The sequence below is a fragment of the Mandrillus leucophaeus genome, unplaced genomic scaffold, assembly GCF_000951045.1.
Source record: "Mandrillus leucophaeus isolate KB7577 unplaced genomic scaffold, Mleu.le_1.0 Scaffold83, whole genome shotgun sequence".
NCBI classification, from domain to species: domain Eukaryota; kingdom Metazoa; phylum Chordata; class Mammalia; order Primates; family Cercopithecidae; genus Mandrillus; species Mandrillus leucophaeus.
In genome coordinates, this window is record NW_012109030.1 from 5,177,590 (window position 1) to 5,199,421 (window position 21,832).

At 45.9% G+C, this 21,832-nt stretch overlaps 1 protein-coding gene across 1 annotated transcript in view; it reads right to left on the reverse strand.

Moving 5' to 3' along the window:
• CAMK1D (calcium/calmodulin-dependent protein kinase ID) overlaps positions 1-21,832 on the reverse strand; it is a 328,012-nt gene that overhangs the window by 46,411 nt on the left and 259,769 nt on the right. Inside the window, exon 6 of the mRNA XM_011968146.1 lies at positions 12,380-12,455. Coding sequence (XP_011823536.1) covers positions 12,380-12,455 — 76 coding nt within the window. The remainder of the gene's footprint in view (positions 1-12,379; positions 12,456-21,832) is intronic.

Genomic DNA, 21,832 nt, shown 5'->3' on the forward strand with positions numbered 1-21,832 from the left:
ATGGTCTCGATCTCCTGACCTTGTGATCCGCCCGTCTCGGCCTCCCAAAGTGCTGGGATTACAGGCTTGAGCCACCGCGCCCGGCTCCTGTAAATGTTAATAACCACTGCTACCATGTACGGAGCTGTCACCATGCCAGACACTGGGTTATGCAATTTACGTATATTATTGTCTCATTTAATGCAGTTCTAAGCTAACTTTTTCAATCTTCAATTTCCAGATGAGGAAGTAAATGCATGAAAGATTAGACCACTTGCTTACATCTAAGAGACAGCACAGAATTTTACTCTATTTGTGCAACTCCAGAGCCAGGTCATATTAACCTTTGGGACCTCCATCCAGATGTAGCACTGCAAAGCTGGGGAAACACCATATCTGCATGTTCTCTTTCAGAACCTACCTCTGCAGTCAGACTGCCACGATTTTTCTATACTATACTTTTGAAAACAGAGCCAGAGACAAGGTCATGTGACCTGCCAAAGAAATGACGAACAGGCCGGGTGCAGTGGCTCACGCCTGTAATCCCAGCACTTTGGGAGGTCGCAGTGGACAGATCATGAGGTCAGGAGTTCAAGACCGGCCTGGCCAACATGGTGAAATCCCGTCTCTACTAAAAATACAAAAAACTAGCTGGGCGTGGTGGTGCGCGGCTGTAATACCAGCTACTCAGGAGAGGCAGGAGAATTGCTTGAACCTAGGAGGCAGAGGTTGCACTGAACTGAGATCGTGCCACTGCACTCCAGCCTGGGTGACAGAGCAAGACTGTGTCTCAAAAAAAAAGAGAAAGAAATGAAGAACAGCCCAGAGGTCTTGCAGTTCCAAAATCAACGTGGAATGTTCTACCCAGTCTGTGTTCCTGAAGACAGATGGGAGGAGAATGGCCAGGATCATGATGGCCCTGTCTGTGGAGAGAGGGCCTGGAGAAAAACGAGGGTGCGTCTGTACTGAGCAAATCCCAACAGGACGGAGAACCCTTTTTCCAGTGCTACGCTCCCATGCAAAGCTGCAAGAGGATACAAAAGCAAAGAGTTCCCTCTGGCGAGGCCTTGCAGGGCTGTGAGGCCGGCCAGGGCACAGGAGTGCCTCGCTGACTGGGAGAAATTGGGAAATAAAGTTAACAGATATAAGTGAATTTTCTAAACACCTGTGAAAGTGCTGAGACTTATTTTATTTTCTGAAAAAATATTTGAACACAACAGTTCACACTGATAACTGAATAATCATCAGTTAATGGTAACCCAGGACTCTGTGTTTTAGTCCAACTGGAAGAAAAGGCCATGAAGGAGAATAGAAGTGATTTTTTCAAGGAAAAAGGGTGACTTTTTCCTTGTGTGGAAAGTTTTCCTCAGCCAGCAAGTCAGAGGAAAGGAGACACAGGTGTGGAGCCTGGCTCCATCAGGAACTGTGTGAGTGACACTGGGAAAAAAAGTCACCCTCACTGAGTTCAGTTTATTCTGTGAATGGGGATAACAACACCCACCTTATATAAATATTGGAACATATGTCATGTATTCCATATGCTAATATGTATGATATATAAAACACACAGATATACAGACAGGTGATGGATAGATATAGACAGAGACAGATGATAGATAATGTTAATGAAGATAGATATAGATAGGAAGATAGATGAGATGGATGGATAGATAGATGGAAGGATGGATGAATGGATAGACAGATGACAGATAGAAAGATGAATGAATGGATTCATGAATGGATGGATGGGTGGACGGATGGATAAACAGAAGATGGATGGATGGAAGGATGGATGGATGAATGGATAGACAGATAGACGACAGATAGAAAGATGACTGGACAGATGGATGAGAAAGATGGATGGATGGATGGGATGGATGGATGGGATGGATGGATGGATAGATGGATGAGATGGATGGATGGATGGATGGATGAGATGAATGGACGGATGGATGAGATGGATGGATGGGATGGATGGATGGATGGATGGATGGATGGATAGACAGATAGCTAGATAGACAGAAATATGGATGGATGGACGGATGGATCGATGCTAGAGATGTAACATCTGAAAGTTACAGTGACATAGTGATCATTAAATGCTGATTCCCACACCCTTATCCCCCTGTTCTCCTTTTTATCCCAACTCCATCTCCTCCTTCTCAGGTTCCTCCAGCTGAAAGACGCTGAAGTGCAAGGGCAGCCGCACAGCATGGGGAAGAGCAATGTTGAGGTGGAGAGAGGAGCAGATGAGCCCTGAGGACTTACCCCAATGTCCCACACTCTACCCATCAAAACGAAGCAACATATTTTAAAATTTTGGGCAACATCTCAGAACCACCCACTAACAACCGTACACCCTGACAGAACCTTCTAAGCCGTTACGGAAGGGACAGAGAGAGACGCTGCCTCTGGTCATTATTCTGAGCGCTGTATTATGAACATGATGACAGAATGCACTCGACCTGCTTTAGAAGTCTGATCTTTGTATGCCAGTATTTCTGAACACTTAGCCAAGGAACCCTCAATTCTAAGAACAGCTCTAGCTTTCCTGAGAACGCTTGCTCAAAGGCATATTTGTTAAGGAATATTTTTTATACAGTGAGGCCAAGCTGCCATAAAAATGACCGAAACAACAAATCCCCAGGTATATTACACACTAGGCAGGCTTCAAGGCCAACCTAGGCCCAATAGGGGTCTGAAAAACACACAAGCAAAATCAATCCACTCTGGGCATCGCTCCTTTGGACATCAGAGTGTGTCCACATGTAGCGACCACTGGGTGGCCATTGTCTGTCCTCTGCCTTGGCACTCGGTCAATATTTAACAAATATTTATTGAATGAATGTCTGCACCCTGTAGGAAGAAATCTGAATTGTATTAATCTTACTCTGTATAATATGACAGACTTTAAGAAATAATAAAATAAAGCAAAGCTTTTAAAAGCTGATAAATCTTTTGTACTTATTTGCAAGGCCGACTTAGTAATCAAAACAGGTTTCAGCATATTATTTGGATTTATAACATTTAAAGGCCAATGAGACCTGAATCATTATAAAAATGTAATCCAATTATTTCAGTAACCGTATATTTGACTGTGTGCATTTCCAGAGCTTTCTCCTTGCAAACTTACAAGAGAGCAGGCCGGGGAAACTAGGAATGGTTCACGTATTAAACCATGCAGAGGGTGACTCCAGCAAAGTACTGGTGATGAAAATGCAAGGGGGATAAATGCCTGCTGCACCCCCTGAGATTTAGATAATGTCTTGCAAACTGAGAAGGAGTAAGCAGATTAGGAAAAGATTTAGGGGAAAAAGGAAAGAGAATACTGGAGAGGAAAAAGGAAACCCATTCCTTAGAAAGTTTATGCACGACTGAAATTGAACAGTGGCAGGGAGGAGGGGAGGGAGAACAAAATACATCTCTAAGCATGACTAGCGAGCAGCAAAATCCACGTTTTGATTCCTGCATTAGTCAAATGGACACCACCTCAAGAAAGCGCGGGGCATTTGTGCAGAGCACCAGCCTCCTCCTAAAGGGCAAAACACATCTGCAGGAAGTTGGGAAAAAACCACTTTCAGCGCAGCTCATGCTAACAGTGAAACTGAGTGCACACCGGGGACAAAGCAGATGAGTTAGTTCTCATGAGGGGTGGATTTCACACCAAAGCACGAAGACTGCAGACATCCAATCTGGAGGCGATTAGCACCAAGTGCTAACCAATGATGCGGAACGCATGGAGGATTTCCAAGTTTGATTTCTGCAGCTTGACTTTGCTTACTTGGTGGTTAGGCTCTTCCTTCCTCCCTCCCTGGCTTCCTTCCTTCTCTCCTTTTTCTCCCTCTTTCCCTCCCTGCCTCCCAGTTTGGATGGGTAAGCAGTTACGCATCTGCATAGGCTGACAATGGCACCTGGGCAATGTCTTGCTCCCTCCATCCCACTGGCTGAGGCCTTGCACTGCACTTTCGGCGTGTCCTCTTCGCTGAATGCTCACAATGCACTTCTGAGATGGTCTAGAAAATAAGCCCTTGGAACGTGGACGGCAAGGAGACCAGACGCGGGAAGGTGGCACCGTGCACCACATTATACGGTGTTGCGTTGAGTCATGGGCTTCTGATCAACTCTTCCAAGGATCCTCCCACCCATGTCCTCCAGGGTTTCCCTGACTTGCTGGTGTGCGGTGGAATCCCTCCCCTCCCAGCCTCCATCCCTGCTCTCTTCGTCACAAATGGGGCCCGAATCTACCTGCTTGCTATCGTGCCACCCACCGTGGAGCTGGGCATTTTCCCCTGTGCATGTTCTTTGTTCTTTTCACCGTCTATGCCCTGCCCCTGTCCTGCTGAGTGCTGCTGCTATGCAAATCCAACACATACTTAAAACCATAATAAAGAGCCCCTGATTCTTCCGTGTGCACAGTATCCTGCTAGGGGAATGAAAAAATCCTGATAATTCAGAGATTATATTTTCCCCATCCCCAAGTTTGAGATATTAAAATTTCAAAGCTCGATCAAGTCCTTCAAACTCTATTTTAAACACTATGTTTCTAATTGAATGGCACCTCTTTTCTCATACACAAACAGCACTTTTTATTTTCAGATAACTGGGTCTTGAGAGGATAGAACCATCAATCTCTCTAGGCAGATACTGAAGACAGAGCGCTTCCCTCGGCCTGGACTACCTCTCTCCTGGCAGATTCTCACCCATTTTTCCAAACCCAGGTCACTGTCACCTGTCCTGGGAAGGCTTCCTCAGGCAGAGCAGAGTCCTGGCTCTGTTCTAAGAGCTGCCCACCACCTCCCTCCCATTTCAGACAGCTGGAAGACTAGACTGTAATTTATCTGTTTACTGTCTGTCACCTCCAGCAGACAGTAAGTGCCTCCTAGGCCAGGCCGGTGATAAATCCATCTCTGCATCCCCATCAACCTGCCTGACACATTTTAGGCTCGATAAATGTGAGTTAAGTGAATGGATGTCAATCTCCTGCCTTCCATTCTTCAGGCTAAATATCCCAGAGCATTTAGCTGCTATGTAAATGACGGCTTCTAGGAGATGGGGCTAAGATGAAAACAAGAGGGCACAGGAAGTAAAATGTTTCTCCGTCTGGCGTGAAGCCACGCCATTCAGGGCACAAAAGTGATGACTGTGAGTCACAACCTTCCGACCTCTCGCTCTGTGGTGCCCTTTCTACCTCACGGCCTTTGAAGGTAAAACCACAGAAGTTGGTGCATTCCACACAGCCTGAGGTCACTGGCAGGGAGCTGCTCTCCTCACCATCTAAATGCCCGATTTCCCTCAACTGCACTGCTTGTGAAGTTTCCCCCATCACTGTTGTGTGCCTCCTGCACCTGCTCTTTGACACCAGAGTATTTTGAGGGGTTAGAGGTAGAGTAAACCAACTGTCACAGACAATGACTCAAGTCCCTTGCCTCAGCTTAACAAAGCTGAAATATGGCCCAACTTCTGTCTCCAACTAAAGCTGCAGGGAGTCACAACCTACAGGTGGCATTTAGCCATCCCCAGGATGTACCCGGCAGAGAACATGACGGGGAGACGAGGTCCTTTCTGAAAACCCTTGGAAAGCAGCCAAACCGAAATGCAATCCATGAACTAAAATCGGTCACCCGGGAATCATAACAAACAATCAATGCCTGCTGAAATCAAACAACGATGCGGGAATGATCATGGGAAAGGGTGGGTGGCCGGTGGCTGGTCTTTGAAGCAGAAGAAAGGAGGGGTCATAAGAACTGGTCAGTAGGGGCTGGGCACGGTGACTCACACCTGTAATGCCAGCACTTTGGGAGGATTACTTGAGGCCAGGAGTTCAAGACTAGCCTGGGCAACATAGTGAGACCCTGTCTCTATGTTTTGTTTTGTTTTGAATTAGCTGGGCATAATGGCACACTCCTATGGTCCCAGCTTCTCCGAGGCCGAGGTGGGAAGATGACTTGAGCCCAGGAGGTCAAGGCTGCAGTGAGCTATGATTGCGCCACTGCACTCCAGCCTGGGTGACAAAGCAAGACCCTGTCTCTAAAAAAAAAACAAAAACAAAAAAACAAAAAACAAGAACTGGTCAGCTGTGCTCACCAGCCATAATAATAGAAAGAGCTGCTCAGCGGAATCATCCTTCTGTGGAGAAGGTGGCCTGGAGACCAGCACAGGCTTCATGAACGTATCTAAGGCCACCCGCCTCCACTGCTCTGATACCCTGTTCCAAAAGAAAGAAAGCTTCTGCTTTTCATTTGATTTCTCACGGAGCGTTTCCTACAGGGGAGAGAACATGTTTGTTTGTTGACACGCATATCCAATTACCTTGTGAAGCACAAACTGCATTATGATTTAGTCAACGGACAGTCCAGTCTTTTTTTTTTTCCTGAGTCTAGTTACTGTGAATCAATTCACAAAGATGTCTGAACAAGATGAACAAACAGATCAAACTGAGTTTCCAAATTTCTAAAGCCAAAATCCAGACCATGGGCCCACAGTGGCCTGAATGAGGCACCGTGCCCCACCTCACAAAGCTCATGAACATAGCCAAGTGACTGTTGCCCGCTGGCCATGTCAGTGAACAGTCCCTACTAAAGTCAGCACTCCTCATACTGATAGGAGTAACAGCCATCACGACCCCCCAGGGCTTGGGGCTGGGGCTCGGTGACCATGTTGCATTCTCGGGGGATGCTTGGGCTCAAGTTCTCCTTGGAACATATGTATTCCATCAAGATCAGCTGTCAATTGCTCAAAGGGATGGGAACTGCGTTGGCGAGGATCATCTTTTGTTTCAGAACACGGATATAAGCATGCAGACGAGGCCTTCCCTGTTCAATTCTTCCAAAGCTAATTCAGCTGCATGTACAGGCAAATCGACATTTATGTGAGCAAATTTTAAAAAGTGAGCAATGTGGAGCAATGAGAAAGCGGGGTACCATCAAGGTTTTGCCTAGAGTTTCTTCTAGGCAGAGAGGTCTGAGGTCTCCCCACCCATGGCCAAGTTCAGCCCACCTGTCCAGCCTGCTCCTGTGCCTCTGAAATGCCTGTTCCAATTTGGGAGTGGGAATCTCTTTAGGATCCTTCTCCACTGTTAGCCCACATTCACGGTGTCTCCTCACAATACACAGCATCCTTGAACATAATTTAGGCAAGTGATCATTAAATAATCATTACAAAAAATGAGTATTCTTCAAGTTCTGAGAAGAAAGACGGGCTATATGTTATCACAAAATCAAGACTGACCTGTGAGATGCTGAGGTTCATCTTGATTGAGGAAATTTGTGCCTTGGACCTTATGCTATCTTGGCTGAGCCAAGCCTGTCGCACTGGACACAACACGCTTATCACAAAGCCCAACCCACGCCATCCTCAGTCCTTCCCAGCAACATAAGCTATTTGAGCAAAGATGTTTTTTGCAAGTCCTAATCCCCAAAGCAAGATTCCTGGCAGGATAAGAACCCATCACATGAGTTTTTAAAAATGAGTGTCCTTGGTAGGAAAAAATATTTCTCCTTCCAAATGATGAATAGTAGATAAATGGAGACCAAAAGAGGGCCAATTTATCAAGTGCACACACCAGCAAAAGGAGGAATGTTTACATGGCGTGCAAGAGGAGAAAACTTGGTGCCGTGGCCTGTCACGGCCACTTTGGCTGCAGTCTGATATCTCAGCATGACAGGTTTATCAAACAAAAATAAGAGTGCTACGCTCCAAAACACTGCAGGGGCTGACCTCTTTTCCATTACAGCAGCTGGGAAGAATGAGGTGCTCCGTGCCTTCCCCAGGGGAGGCGGCCTCCCTGGCATGCTGCCTGTTGGTCATGGACCGCTCAGTGGCCTGGTGCGTAAGTCTTTAGATGGGAATGGGAGACCATGCATGGAGGACCCAAGGGAAGGAGAAAGAGTCTGAGAATGAGACACACGAGTTCTGATGTCTAACGCTGCTTAAATCCAGTGCCTACCTCTGACATCGACACAAACTCAGGCTACAGAATGGTCAGAGGATAGTTTCATGAGCCCTCACACAGGCAACAGCACTTTGCTCTGGTCCTTGCCTCCCTCCCCGTCCTATCTGATGCTCTTATCTCTCTGCTTATCCAACCTTCCAGACCCACCTTGATGGTGCTTTTCCTTGTCCTCAGTGACCATTGCATTCTGTGACCTACCATAGCTATGCACGGGCCTCCCTGTACATCAGACCCCCAGCCACAAACTTATCATTCTTAGTGTCAACAACCAGCATTTATTAATTGCCTTCTCTATTCCAGGCACCGTGCAAAGGGTGAAACATGGAAAGATGATACAGACTCGATGCCTCTCAACAGAGTACCAACCATCTGTATGGTGAGAAAAGATGAATTTGTAAGGAGATTAATCTACTGAAAATAAAGTTGAGGCTGGTGGTTCTCCAAGTACAGCCGTGTTATGTACTCAATCATACCCAGGATTTGACCTATCACCCATAGGAGTCTGAACATCTTACAGAATACAACTGAGATGCCAAGAGTCCATTCATTCTCTGCTTGGGACTCACAGAGCTCTAGAAGGCACCTGGAAAAACAGAAGCCCAGGCTGCCATCTTGAAATCTGACACAGTCATGAAATTGATCTGGGACTAGTCTCTGGGGCAAAGCTAGTGTGACCAGGAAACCATCAAGTGGAAACTTACCAAATTTATACTCAAAGAAATATGGCATGTGTTTGCTTAATACTACACTTGAACCCTGGCAAATACTGCAATGTATATGGAAATCATAAGGGTTTGGGTGCACCGCTTGTCAAATCATACTCAGAAGTACGTGCCAGTATCTCTATCCCAGAACTTTCCTGAACACCACACATGCATACACTACTCAGTGGGTATCTCCCAAGGGTCTCAAGCTTAACGTATCCAAAACCAAACTATTGATCTCACCCACCCTCCTAAATCGGCTCCTCTTCCATTCCTCTCTCTTTTTTCTTAACCATCAACACAGTTATTTAAGCCAACTCCTTGGATTGAGACTTAAAGACTCCCTCTCCTTCATTCTCCACACCCAAAATAAATCTGAGATCTCTCCACCACTCTCTCCATAATCACTGCCTCCCCAGGAGAAGCACCTCTCACCACTCCTCTGCCCAGAGCTTCCCACTCAATCTTCACCTTCCACATTTTCCTTCCAATGCTTTCTTCAGAGTGGCTGGAATAATACTTGAATGTGAATCAGATTGGATCACAACACTGCTCAAAACCCTTCCCAATGCCCTTAGGTTAAAATCCAAACTTTTACCCAGTCTCTCTTTGTTCTGGCACTAGGTTACTTCTTGCATGTCACCTTCTGATGTCCTGTCTTGATACTATCTTTAGCCATGCTGGCCCTCTTTCCAACGTCATCCTACCTATGGTCCATGGCAGACGTGGTTAGTTGCCTAGAAGAACGCTGCTTTCACTCAAGGCTTCTCCCCACTGTCAACTGCTCCACTTGGCCAACCATCATGATCCTGTTTTCTTTGCCAGTGACTGGTTTAGGAAAGATACCAGAGAGCTTGCTCTTCTGTACTTTCTCTACAGCATGTGAGGCCACAGCAAGAAGGTGGCTGTCTGCAAGTCAGGAAAAAAGCCCTAACCAGGAAAGAATTGGTTGATACCTTGATCTTGGACTTTCAGCCTCCAGACTGTGAGAAATAAATATCTGTTGTTTAAACCACGTGGCATATTTTTGTAGCAGCCTGATCTGACTAAGACATCATTGCTCAGTTTTAAATTGCGTGTCCCAGTCAAAACATCTGCCAATATCTGTCAATATGTGCCTTCCCAGAGCTGTACCAATGCCCCACTCCCACGGCTGTGACTTCAGGGAAATAATTATACAAACAAACTCAAAGGGAGTCCACAGACATTCATGCAGACCAACTCGTGGTTCAACGTTCAGATAGACATAAAGGAACAAATAACCAGAAGGTCAGAAAAAGGGCTACTTTCCCCAGCCCCAGGGAAGGTTTCTCTAGATGACTGATACTAGCTTCAGTTCTCTGCAGGAAGAATGGCCTAGCATTTATTTCCTTAAGCCTTCCATAGTTAAGCTGGGTGAGGCAGGACCTCTGATAAGATTTCTAACTGAGGACTTAGAGCCAGGGTGAATAACATGGGGCTCCTGTCCAGTGTCTGCTTACCAGGACAATGACCACATCCCCCGAGAAAATGGTATGCAAAATTGTGTGTGTGTGTGTGTGAGCGCGTGCATGTGTGTGGGTGTGTGTGTGCGCACGCATGTGTGGGCATGTGCGTGCGTGTGCATGTGTGTGCGTGTGTGTGTGTGCGCGTGTTTTGTGTGTGTGTTGTGTGTGCGCGTGTGTGTGTTTTGTGTGTGTGTGTGTTTTGTGTGTGCGCGTGTGTATGCATGTGCATGTGTGTGCATACATGCATGTGTGTTGTGTGCGTGTGTGTGCGTGTGGTGTGTTGTGTGTGTGCGCGTTGTGTGTGTATGGTGTGAATGTGTGTGTGGTGTGTGTGTTTTGTATGTGCATGTGTGTGTTGTGCGTGTGCATGTGTGGTGTGTGTTGCGTGTGGTGTGCGTTGCGTGCGCATGTGTGCGTGGTGTGTGCGCACGTGTGTTGTGTGTGTGCGTGTGTATGTGTGTGTTTTGTTTTGTGTGTGCATGTGTTGTGTGTGTGTGTGTTGTGTGCGTATGTGTGCGTGCACATGTGATCTTATTAGGGGATAGGATCCACAACTTTCATTAGATTCTCAAAAGGGTGTGAAACACACCTCAAAAGGATAAAACTGCAAAAGGTGATCAATGTCCTTTGAAAGGGAAAGCATTCTGTAAGTGCAATATGTTAGTTTTAAAGCTCAGACGAATCGGCCCTTTGCCAATTTCCATAAAGGAGAGTCCTTTAGGCCAGGTATATCACAATGGATGAAATTCTCCTGTGATAATGGCAAGAATCTACAGGCACTGTTACCTAAACTCACACTAAACTACAAACGCAGCCCACTTGAATGCTGGAGAAAAGGCCATCTGCTGCTCAGATGCTGCACCAGAGCCAATGTGGTGGTGGTGGAGGGATGTTTCCAGCATTCCTGGAGGAGGAGAGGATGCCACACACTGCCAGAACTTTCTCCAGTCACCATCCCCTGCAGTCTCTCATTGTGTGCAGGGGGCTCTTTCTGCAAGGAAATGCTCCCTCCTTGGGGATGATGAAATGGGGAAATTCATTTCCTAGCAATTGCAGAAACAAGTTGGCCTAAGCCTACCCTAAAAGTATGTTCCATAATAAGTGTTTGAAAGTATAACTTCTAAAAGAAATTGTAATTTAAAAATAACTTTACAGTAGACTTAAGCAAAACAAATAAAACAAATAAGAAACAAAACTGATGATCCTGAAATAACTGCAACAAGCCTATGGCCTAGAATTGCATTTCCTGGGTTATGGAGATAAGACGTCTGAGAAGAAATGAAAAATCTAAAGGCTAAATTGAGATTTTCATTGCATTTTTTTCTGATGATTTCTTTGGGAGATGTACTATTTCCATAGTGGTTTGTGTCCACTAAAAAGCCAAAGTGGCACATGAAAAGAGGCTTAATTAGCTATTAGAAATATGCAAATTGAAAACCCCAATGAGACACCACTTCACACCCATTTGGGGGCTATTACCGACAAAAAGGAAAATGGCAACCGTTGGTGCAGATGTGGCAAAACTGGAACCCTTGTATTTGCTGCTGGGCATGTAAATTGCTGGTGCTGCTGCTACAGAAAACTGTATGGTGGCTCCTAAAAAATTCAATGTAGAACTACCACATGGCCCAGCAATTCCACTTCCAGACAGAAACCCCAAAGAAGTGAAAGCAGGGATTCAAACAGGTATTTCTACACCTGTGTTCACAGCAGCATTATTCATGATGCCAAAAGGTGGAAACAACCCAAATGTCTATCAATGGACCAAGGGGATAAACAAAACATGGTCTAACCACACAACAGAGTATTACTCAGCTTTTAAAATGAAAGGAAATTCTGACCCGTGCTACACTACAGATGGGCCTCGAAGATGTTTTGCTAAGTGAAATACACCTGACATCAAAGGACAGACACTGTGTGATTCCACTTATATGAGGTCCCCAGAAGAGTCAAGTTCATAGAGACAGAAAGTAGTGCAGAAGTTCCCAGGGGCTAGGGGAGAAGAGAAAAGGAGTTTTTATGTCAGGGGTGCAGTTTCAGTTTGGGGTGATGGAAAAGTTCTGGAAGTGAACAGCAGTGTTGGTTGTGCAACACTGTGAATGGACTTAATGCCACTGAAATGTACCCTTAAACATAGCCCTGAACTGTACCCTTAAACTGTACCCTTAAAAATGGTAAATTCTGTTTCATGTATATTTTGCCAGACAAACAAAAAATGGCCAGTAGAGGAAGAACCCAATGCAGCAGGTGGTACTTACAAGATATAGGCAATCACCCCGATGGACCAGCAGTCAACAGCTTTGCTGTAAGGCTTCTGGGCGAGGACTTCAGGAGCTGTGGAAAGACAAAGAAAAGACACAGCCTGACAATTTACATGCCTCAGACTGAAGACAGTTTTTGGGGGTCTGCTATTTGGCCTGAACTTTCAGTGAGTATAAAAACTGAGTAGAGAGACTTGACCCATTTTTTTTGCTCTTTTTTTTTTTTTTAAAGGAAGGAAGATAGGGTCTTGCTCTGTTGCCCAGGCTGGGGTACAGTGGCACAATCATGGCTCCCTGAAGTCTTGACCTCCTTCCTGGGCTCCAGCAAATCTCCCACCTCAGCTTCCTAAGTAGTTGGGAACACAGGTGCATGCCACCATGCCCGGCTAATTTTTTTCTTTTAGGAGATGAAGTCTCTGATATTGCCTAGCCTGGTCTTGAACTCCTGGCCTCAAGCAATCCTCCCACATCAGCCTCCCCAAATGTTGGGATTATAGAAATGAGTCACTGCACTCAACAGAAGAAATATGAAGACACTACAGTATCTAAAGAATGTAAATAAAAACATAATGAAGAGGGGTGTGCTTGTGTGTGTGTGTGTGTGTGTGTGTGTGTGAGATGCAAGATTACTGATGGAACTCAAGTCAGTCAACAAACACATAATACATGGCTATTTTATGGCAGTGCTGTACTAAGCACTGTAATTTAGATCAGCCTGATGTAAAAAGAAATACTTATTTTGGGGTCTGGAGTCTGTGACGTCACCTCAAGTCACCTCAAGGCAACATTTCTGGCCTCTGTGTAGGGCCTTGCTGGGTGCTGTGGGGTCATAAAGGTGAAGCCCCTCCCTGGGTCTTCCTGGAGCTAATGGTGCCGTGGAGCTCAGAGTTGAGGCCAACCCTCTGAAAATCCTGCTTCAGGCCTGCTCCTAATTCCTTCTCCAGGGTTTGGGGAGGGCGTCAGCATGCTCACTGCATTTTCCCATCTCATCTGTGAAACAGGAAAACTGCAATTCAACCTTGCATTCTTGGTTCTAAAGCACTCTTCATCAAGAGTTATCCATGCTGGGGGCTTGGACTCGCTCTGTACTGATCCTAACTCCCTGTTCCTGGCCTTGGGGCTTGTTCTATACCGATTCTCTCTTTTCCTGGCCTTGGGGCTTGTTCTATACTGATCCTGACTCCCTGTTCCTGGCCTTGAGGCTTGTTCTATACCGATCCTGACTCCCTGTTCTTGGCCTTAGGGCTTGTTCTATACTGATCCTGACTCCCTGTTCCTGGCCTTGGGGCTTGTTCTATACTGATCCTGACTCCCTCTTCCTCGCCTATGGCCATCGCCCAGCATTGGCTACCCACCCATTCTGGCAACCAGCCGCATCTGGCATAGCTGACACTCAGTATATGTCAGTACAAAGAGTAGATAAATATAAGAAGAGGCAGTGAATCTGAGTAAAATATCCTTTCCCCCAAACACATCTGATGGCAGTGTCTTTAGCATAGACTTTCCTGCAAATTTTTAAGGATAGAGAAAAATAGCTAGAGCTGAGAAGGTGCCTGTTAGATGCTGAGTTAGGTCTTCTTTTATAATGTATTAACTCGCTCACCCCAACAATCGTTGATGGGAAGTGCTAGTAGCATGATCACTATTATTCCCAAATTACAGGCGAGAACGCAGAGGTATGAGAGGTCAGGTAAGTTAGTCAATGTTACCCAGTGGGAATGTGGCATCTACACGAACTTCTTTTCAGAAAAGACTTCACTTATATTAAGTGACTGCCATGAATTGGGTCTTGGGTGAGTCATTTTTAAATGTTTTCTACTGCAATCCTTTGAACTCTGACAACTATCATGATGGGCACCTGATAGGTCAGAAAAATGAGCCTCAGAGAGGTTAATTAACTTGTCCCACATCACACAGCTAGATAGGAAAGAGCTGAGATTTGAAACCAGCTCAATCTGATCCTTGTTCCAGCTCTTTTCACTCAAACATACTGTTTGCTAAGGTGAGAGCATCTTCAGTTGAGGTTTACATGGGTGTCCAATCTTCATTTCCCTGGGCCGCAATGGAAGAAGAAGAATTGTGTTGGGCCACACATAAAATACACTAACACTAATAATAGCTGATGAGCTAAAAAACAAAAATCGCCAAAAAATCTCATAATGTTTTAAGAAGATTTACAAATTTGTGTTGGGTCGCATTCAAAGCTGTCCTCTGGGGGTTGGACACACTTGGAAAGGAAAAGTTCTTTTGTAGAAAAATGAACTGGGAAATCCTCTCTTTCATCCTGTTGACAATAAACATATTCCTGAGCAAGAACAGGAAGGCAGACAAACCACTGCTGAGTGCCTCTGCTTATGGCAGTGCGGGATGCGCTCCACAGATAATCCTCCACACTGGCTTTAGTCTCCAACTCCCCCAGACTTCCTATCAGATTGTTATTTTTTCAAAACAAGAGCAAAATAAATAAATCTGCACATCCTTTCTTCACTCTGTTCACCCTCAACGTGGCAGCAAAATGAGAGACAAAACTACAGAGGAAACTCACACCTGGGAGGGGCCGCCCTCGGATGGCTGGGCGATAGCTGACTCTGCCGTGACTGCTAAGAGTATATTTCTCAAGGCTCTTGTCTTATGGGAACTGACAAAAGGGTGCCATTTACCACAGTTAATGTCTTCCTGATGTAGGAGGCATGTTCTCCCCACGCTGGCACTCTGGTCCCAGTGGCCAAACGAACACAGAAGGCGTAAGAAGCAACAACATCTGCAAGGACCCTCCAGGGCCGGCCTCGCGGCCTGATGGAAAGTGTCCACGAGGCAGAGAAGGCTCCTAGAGCAACGGTGGACCAGCTTCCCCTCCTGCAGAGCTGACAGCGTGTGTCAGGAGGGCAGAGCCAAGCTGGGGGTGGAGGCACTGGGTTCCAGATCACAAGAATCTGCAAACCTCTTCAGCGAGATGGCGCGGCAGCCTGGCCTGGCCACTCCACAGAACCAGATGTCAAACAGCACAGAGGTGCTGGGAGCTCACGGCAAACTTCAGGGCACAACCTCATGCCCTGTGCCAGGTGCTCAGAGTTGGAGGCTGCAGTGAGCTATGATCATGCCATTGCACTCCAGTCTAGGCAACAGAGTGAGGCCCCATCTCTAAAATAAATACATAAACGAAAATGAAAGGTTTCTGCTTTGGATAACAGCGTGGTTGTTATGGGGGAAAAGTTTTAAATTATTAACAAGTAAATGTCAGGATGACAATATTGGGGATGGAGATTTACATATTTGTGTCAAGAATTTGAATAAGAATGTACATTTCTTGTTCTTTTTGGTGTTGTGTCTTTTCTGTGTCACATCAACCAACAAAACACATTATTATTATTATTTTTTTTGAGATGGAGTCTCACTCTGCCATCCAGGCTAGAGTGCAGTGACGTGATCTCAGCTCACTGCAACCTCCACCTCCCGGATTCAAGCCATTCTCCTGCCTCAGCCTCCCAAGTAGCTGGGATTACAGGCATGCACCACCACATCCAGCTAATTTTTGTATTTTTAGTAGAGACGGGGGTTTCACCATGTTGGTCAGGGTGGTCTTGAACTCCTGACCTGTTGATCCACCCGCCTTGACCTCCCAAAGTGCTGGGATTACAGGAGTGAGCCACCACACCAACCAGAGATGGGTAAACTATTTGTCTTCTGGTGACCTTAACTGCGCTTGGAAACAAACACATGGGGTAAAGAAAGAAGCCCAAAGCAACAGACATATGAGAAAGGAGCACAGACAACGAAGCTGTGGTGCCTCCAACAGCTGCTTACACAGCCTCTGAGCAAAGACCCGGCCGATGCCCTAGCCAAGGAAGACAGCAGGAATACGAGGCCACAGCCACTGCAGAGCAGGCTTCCCGCCTAGGAAGTGCGGACTCTGTGTTCTCATGAGTGCCCTATGCTCACAGTTCTCCAGCATCGTGGATGGTGGGAGGCAGGATTCTTTAAAAGAACAACCTCCCCCTCGTCTTCATCATCTGTTAGAATGAGGAACATACTGGCCATGATCCATTGTTCAGAAAAAGAAAGAATAAAGAACATGGTTTTTTTCTAGAAATCCACACATCAAGGGAAACTGGCACAGGACACATTTCACCCTCAATCTGGCAAATCTGTCAACGCACTGGGCCGTTGTGCAAGGCATGTACAGGCTGGAAAAGCAAGGGGCTAATTTTTATGCTTGGAGGTTCCTTGAGATGTTTAGATGATTCTTCTTCTTCTTCTTTTTTTTTTTTTTCTTTGAGAAGGAATCCATTCTGTCACCCAGGCTGGAGTGCAATGGCACGATCTCAACTCACTGCAACCTCTGCCTCCCAGGTGCCAGCAATTCTCCTGTCTCAGTCTCCCGAGCAGCTGGGAGTACAGATGTGTGCCACCATGCCTGACTACTTTTTGTATTTTTAGTAGAGAAGGGGTTTCACCATGTTAGCCAGGCTGGTCTCTAACTCCTGACCTCAGGTGATCCACCTGCCTTGGCCTCCCAAAGTGCTGGGATTACAGGCGTGAGCCACCATGCCTGGCCGATATGTTTAGATTCTTGAAGCCACAGACTACACTTAAAACATTTTTAGAACACGAGACTCTGCTTAAATGGTAAAGTTTATGACATAAAGCATATGGTTAAGAAAAGATTCCTGGGCCACATGTAGTGGCTCATGTCTATAATCCAGCATTTTGGGAGGCTAAGGCAGGAGGATCACTTGAACCCAGAGTTGGAGGCTGCAGTGAGCTATGACTGCACCATTGCACTCCAGCCTGGGTAACAGAGTGAGATCCTGTCTCTAAAATAAATAAATAAATAAATAAATAAGATTTCTGCTTTGGATAACACCATGGTTGTTATGGGGGAAAAGTTCTAAATTATAAACTAGTAAATATCAGGATGACAATACTGGCGATGGAAATGTACATATTTGTGTCAAGAATTTGAACAAGAATGTACATTTCTTGCACTTTTTGGTGTTGTGTCTTATCTGTGTTATATCGACCAACAAAATACAAATATTTTTTAGCCAATGAGAGGTGGGTAAACTATTTGTCTTCTGGTGACCGTCTTAATTGTGCTTGGAAACAAACTCAGGGGGTGAAGATAGAAGTGTCATGTCACCCAGCAAACAAGACAAAGCAAATTGATTTGGAAATAACATTTCCACCAACATGAAATATTTTTAAAATTGCAAAATGGCACACACACCCATAGCCTAAATTCTAATTTCACTTGTGATTGCTGGAATCAAGGGTCCTTTGAAACATTGTTTGAAAAAGCCCACCAAGATCACTTCAAATAGCTATTTTTCATCTCACAGAAATTCATGGAAAAGATAACATTCTCAGGCAATTTTCAAAACCCTCCTGACAATTTGATATGGTGGCCAAACTGTGGAGATCCAAGAGGATATTTTCTCTCCTGCTCGCCTCCTGCGATCGGCAGTCGGCTGTACTGTTTCACCAACTTGCTGAATTCACCTGGCCTTTCTGGCATAGCCCCCCACCCACCCATTTTCCTATTTCAGCTGTGGTGAGGCACATAGCCCTGAGAGAGTCCACTTCTCACTCTGATCTTTTCAGACGCCAGTTTTCCTGACTGAGAATCAGTCGAACTGTCCAGTATTATGTTACCAGACTTAACGCCGCGTGGCAGGAACTCTGTTGTAATTCCAAAAAATCACAGCGTCCAACTTACAAACTTGCAGAAGACCAACGAGCTTCCACACCCAGGAGGTGCTGAGCACAGTCCCTCTGGGGCCTCGGAAAGTGATGAGGGCTCTGAACTATGCAGCCACAGTTCCATCTCCTGGCCAAAGCTGCCTGGAGATACCCGACAGCTTCTAGTCAAGGAAAAATAGCATTCTCTTCTAATCATAAGCACCAGAACTCAAGTGTGATAGGGGAACCTGATAATGACTCCTTGCTGCTCCCACGCCTCCTGCAAGAGGGATGCTTTGAGTTCTTGCTTATTTGGAGCTACTGACAAAGACAGGTAGTCGCTGAAAGGCTCCATGGCTTGTGTAAGATGGTCCCCAGCCTCCATAAAAAGCAGGAAAGGGCCTATTCTTCTGGCCCAGCCATGACAGAAGGGACATCCTCTCAAATGACAAGGCAAAGTCCCTGGGGGCTCTGTCAGTGGCTGTAGGGAAACCCACTCCCCAGGAGGTATTGAAAGGGACCTACACAAGCCAGTCGGCAGGTCCAGCCTTCAGGACATCACTTAGGCTTGCCCAAAGCCAGCATTTTGGAGCTGCAGAGAGTGGGGTTAGCATGGGGGCGGCTGTACTCAGTTGACACACATTGGGCACAACGGGTGGGTTCCCAGGTGCATTACCACAATCCTGTAACACAATGGCCTCCTGTGACTCCCTCTGTACCTCCAGTGTCCCTTTACAGATGCATAAATCCCACTGTCAAATCAGACTTCACGCTGCTGGAGGGCAGGCCAGAGCTCTCATCTCTGTACGTCCTGATTGGTCGGCACTTGTTGATTCAACTGAACCCAACCTAGTTGCCACACACCATTATTTCTGCAGAAAAATGTCTTCCAAATTCCACACAACTGGGCTACAAGTCAACTTTGCTGCCTGAAATATTTTTGGTGAGTAGGTACAAGAAAAAATAACACAGGACGGGCGGGGACGGGGAACAAATGAATATGGGAATGGAAGCTATTGCCAACTGGCAAGTACCTGTATTAGGTAAAAGCACGAGCAGTTGCCAGATACCTTTCCACGAACACATGATTTCATACAGGACCTTTGAGGAGAAAGGAGGCAGAATTCACCCTAACTCTCAGTGTGTGAATGTGTTTGTACCTCACATTACTCTCCCTTTAAGACCTTTTCTCTGCCAGGCGCTGTGGCTCACACCTGTAATTCCAGCACTTTGGGAGGCCGAGGAGGGTGAATCACCTGAGGTCAGGAGTTCGAGACCAGCCTGACCAACATGGTGAAATACTGTCTCTACTAAAAATACAAAAATTAGCTGGACATGGTGGAGGGTGCCTGTAATTCCAGCTACTCTGGAGGCTGAGGCAAGAGAATCGCTTGAACCTGGGAGGTGGAGGTTGCGGTGAACCAACACTGCCATTGCACTGCAGCCTGGGCAACAAGAGTGAAACTCCGTCTCAAAAAAAAAAAAAACCACAAAAAAAAACTTTTCCCCAAGGAAGTTCGGGACTACCCGGTTTAGGAGTAAAGGGCAGAAAGAAATACTTTGTTACACGATCTCTCAGAACCTCCTCCTGGTCAGATCTTGGGTGCTATTAACTCAGCTTTCTTTGCTATTCCTGACAAGAGTATCCCATCGACTTATTAAGTTTATACCAGTAAATAAAAGTCAAGCTCCATGTAAACCACTCAGCCTCACTAGAGTGTCCCAGGAGCCATCAGAGACCTCCGTGGACAGATGTGGTCCTTCGCAGAGACCACAATTAACTCATGCTCTTTATAAAACTAGGTTGAGAATTCAAAATAATTGGATTTACTACCGTGAGACTCACCACCAGCCCACTTATGGAAAATTCCGCTTTGCGGGAAACGTCTTCCATAAACCAAGCTACTTCATATTGATTTAGAGCAAGTATTCCTGGCAAACGGAAAGACTCGGGAGACTTCAAAAAAAAACAAAAAAAGAGTTTCAGAAACCTTTCATCTTGTTTTAAAAACAATTAAACTGCCCATTTTCCTTACCAAAGAAGAGAGAAGAACAAGGCGTAACCAAGTGGACTGAAAACTAAGACAGCAGCTGTCTTGTGGGTGTGGGGTTCGCGGTAATCAATCTTCATGCTCTTCTGAAATAGAGAAGAATTTTCCCCTTCCCGAGTCCCGAGGATGTGCCAAGAAGCAGTTTCTGCCGAGAGGGTGGAGGAAACGGTGAAGCCCTCACCCTCCCAGGACACCCACGTTCAGGGTGCTTTGTTCACATCCATGGATGTCTGTGTGGCCTCTCCTCTCTGTCCTTCACACACGACCCCTCCAGTGGGCAGAGGATGGTGACACATCAGGAGGGAGCAGCCTGTGGGGGACAGGGGCACTCCTCGATGCCAGAAGTTAAAAGCCAACAGTCCAGAACCAGGCTGGGCGCACGGTGGCTCACGCCTGCAATCCCAGCACTTCGGGAGGCTGAGGTGGGCGGATCATTTGAGGTCAGGAGTTCGAGACCAGCCTGGCCAACATGGTGAAACCCTGTCTCTACTAAAAATACAAAAATTAGGCAGGCGTGGTGGTGCGTACCTGTAGTCCCAGCTACTTGGGAGGCTGAGGCAGGATAATTGCTTGGACTGAGGAGGTGGAGGCTGCAGTGAGCCAAGATTGTGCCGCTGCACCCTAGCCTGTGCGACAGAGCAAGACTCTGTCTCAACAAAAAAAACAAACAAAACAAAACAAAAACAAAAAAACAAAAACAAAAACAAAAACCAAAAAAACTGAAAATACTGAATTTACTCTAAATACAAGTCTGTTATCTCAGATCCAGCATGGAATCAGAGGACAGGATTAGAGACTCGGCTCTGTGCCATGGTAAACTACAGGATTCATTATCTCACCTATGCCTCAGTTTCCTGTCTTGATGGGCACCTGCCACTCTGTCCTAGAGTTATGCCTGCAAGGAAATGAACTGGAGCTCAACTTGGAAGAGTTGCATGTGGCCCCTTATTGTAAAACAACGCCAGGAGGTATCTGTGTCCACGGCTAGATGCTTAGATCACAGCTGGTCTTCCGGTCTTTGAGGAACTTCCACTAGGAAGTGGGAAGACGCGATGCTCCCCTGCTGGTGGGGGAGGGAACACCAGCTACTAAATCAAATTGCAATCGAGTTTCTAAGAGTTTGTGATACTGCGCATCAGAGAAGAGGTGAGAAGATTTCTTTCAAACAGTGAGAGAGAAAGATGACATTTCTACCCAGCAGTGGCCTTTTCAGAGATGCTAAATGGAACTTAAAGATCAGGAAAAATAAAATTAAGCTTCGTGCTGTTAGAACCCCAGACATACACTTCAGGGGAGAATTTGGCCTCAGTAAGAATGACATCAAGACAAGGAGGTAATACTGAATGTGCTTGGTCAGGTTGGCTTCCTGTCAGTAGTGGAATTTGCAGCAGCAGGGGTATTAAAAAAGAAAAAATTAGACGATGAGGGACTTTTACCAGGAGCATCTTAATAAACAGCTGTTGCTTCACCCGGGTTTCTAGTATTGCAATCAGATTGTTGGCAGGTAAAAATCAGGCTGAAACACAGGATCGTTCTCTGCCTAAAGTTTGTTTTCTGCCCAAAGTCACGGAAGATGAGCAGAAGGCTTCTGGGACAGCTCCGATCTTTCTATTGGTATAGCCTCCTCCACTAGTCTCTATTATCCTTCACCTAGAGCTGTCATTCATGAGGAATGTATTGCCTCTAGCAATAGATCAGGATGGCAAAAAAATAAATAAAT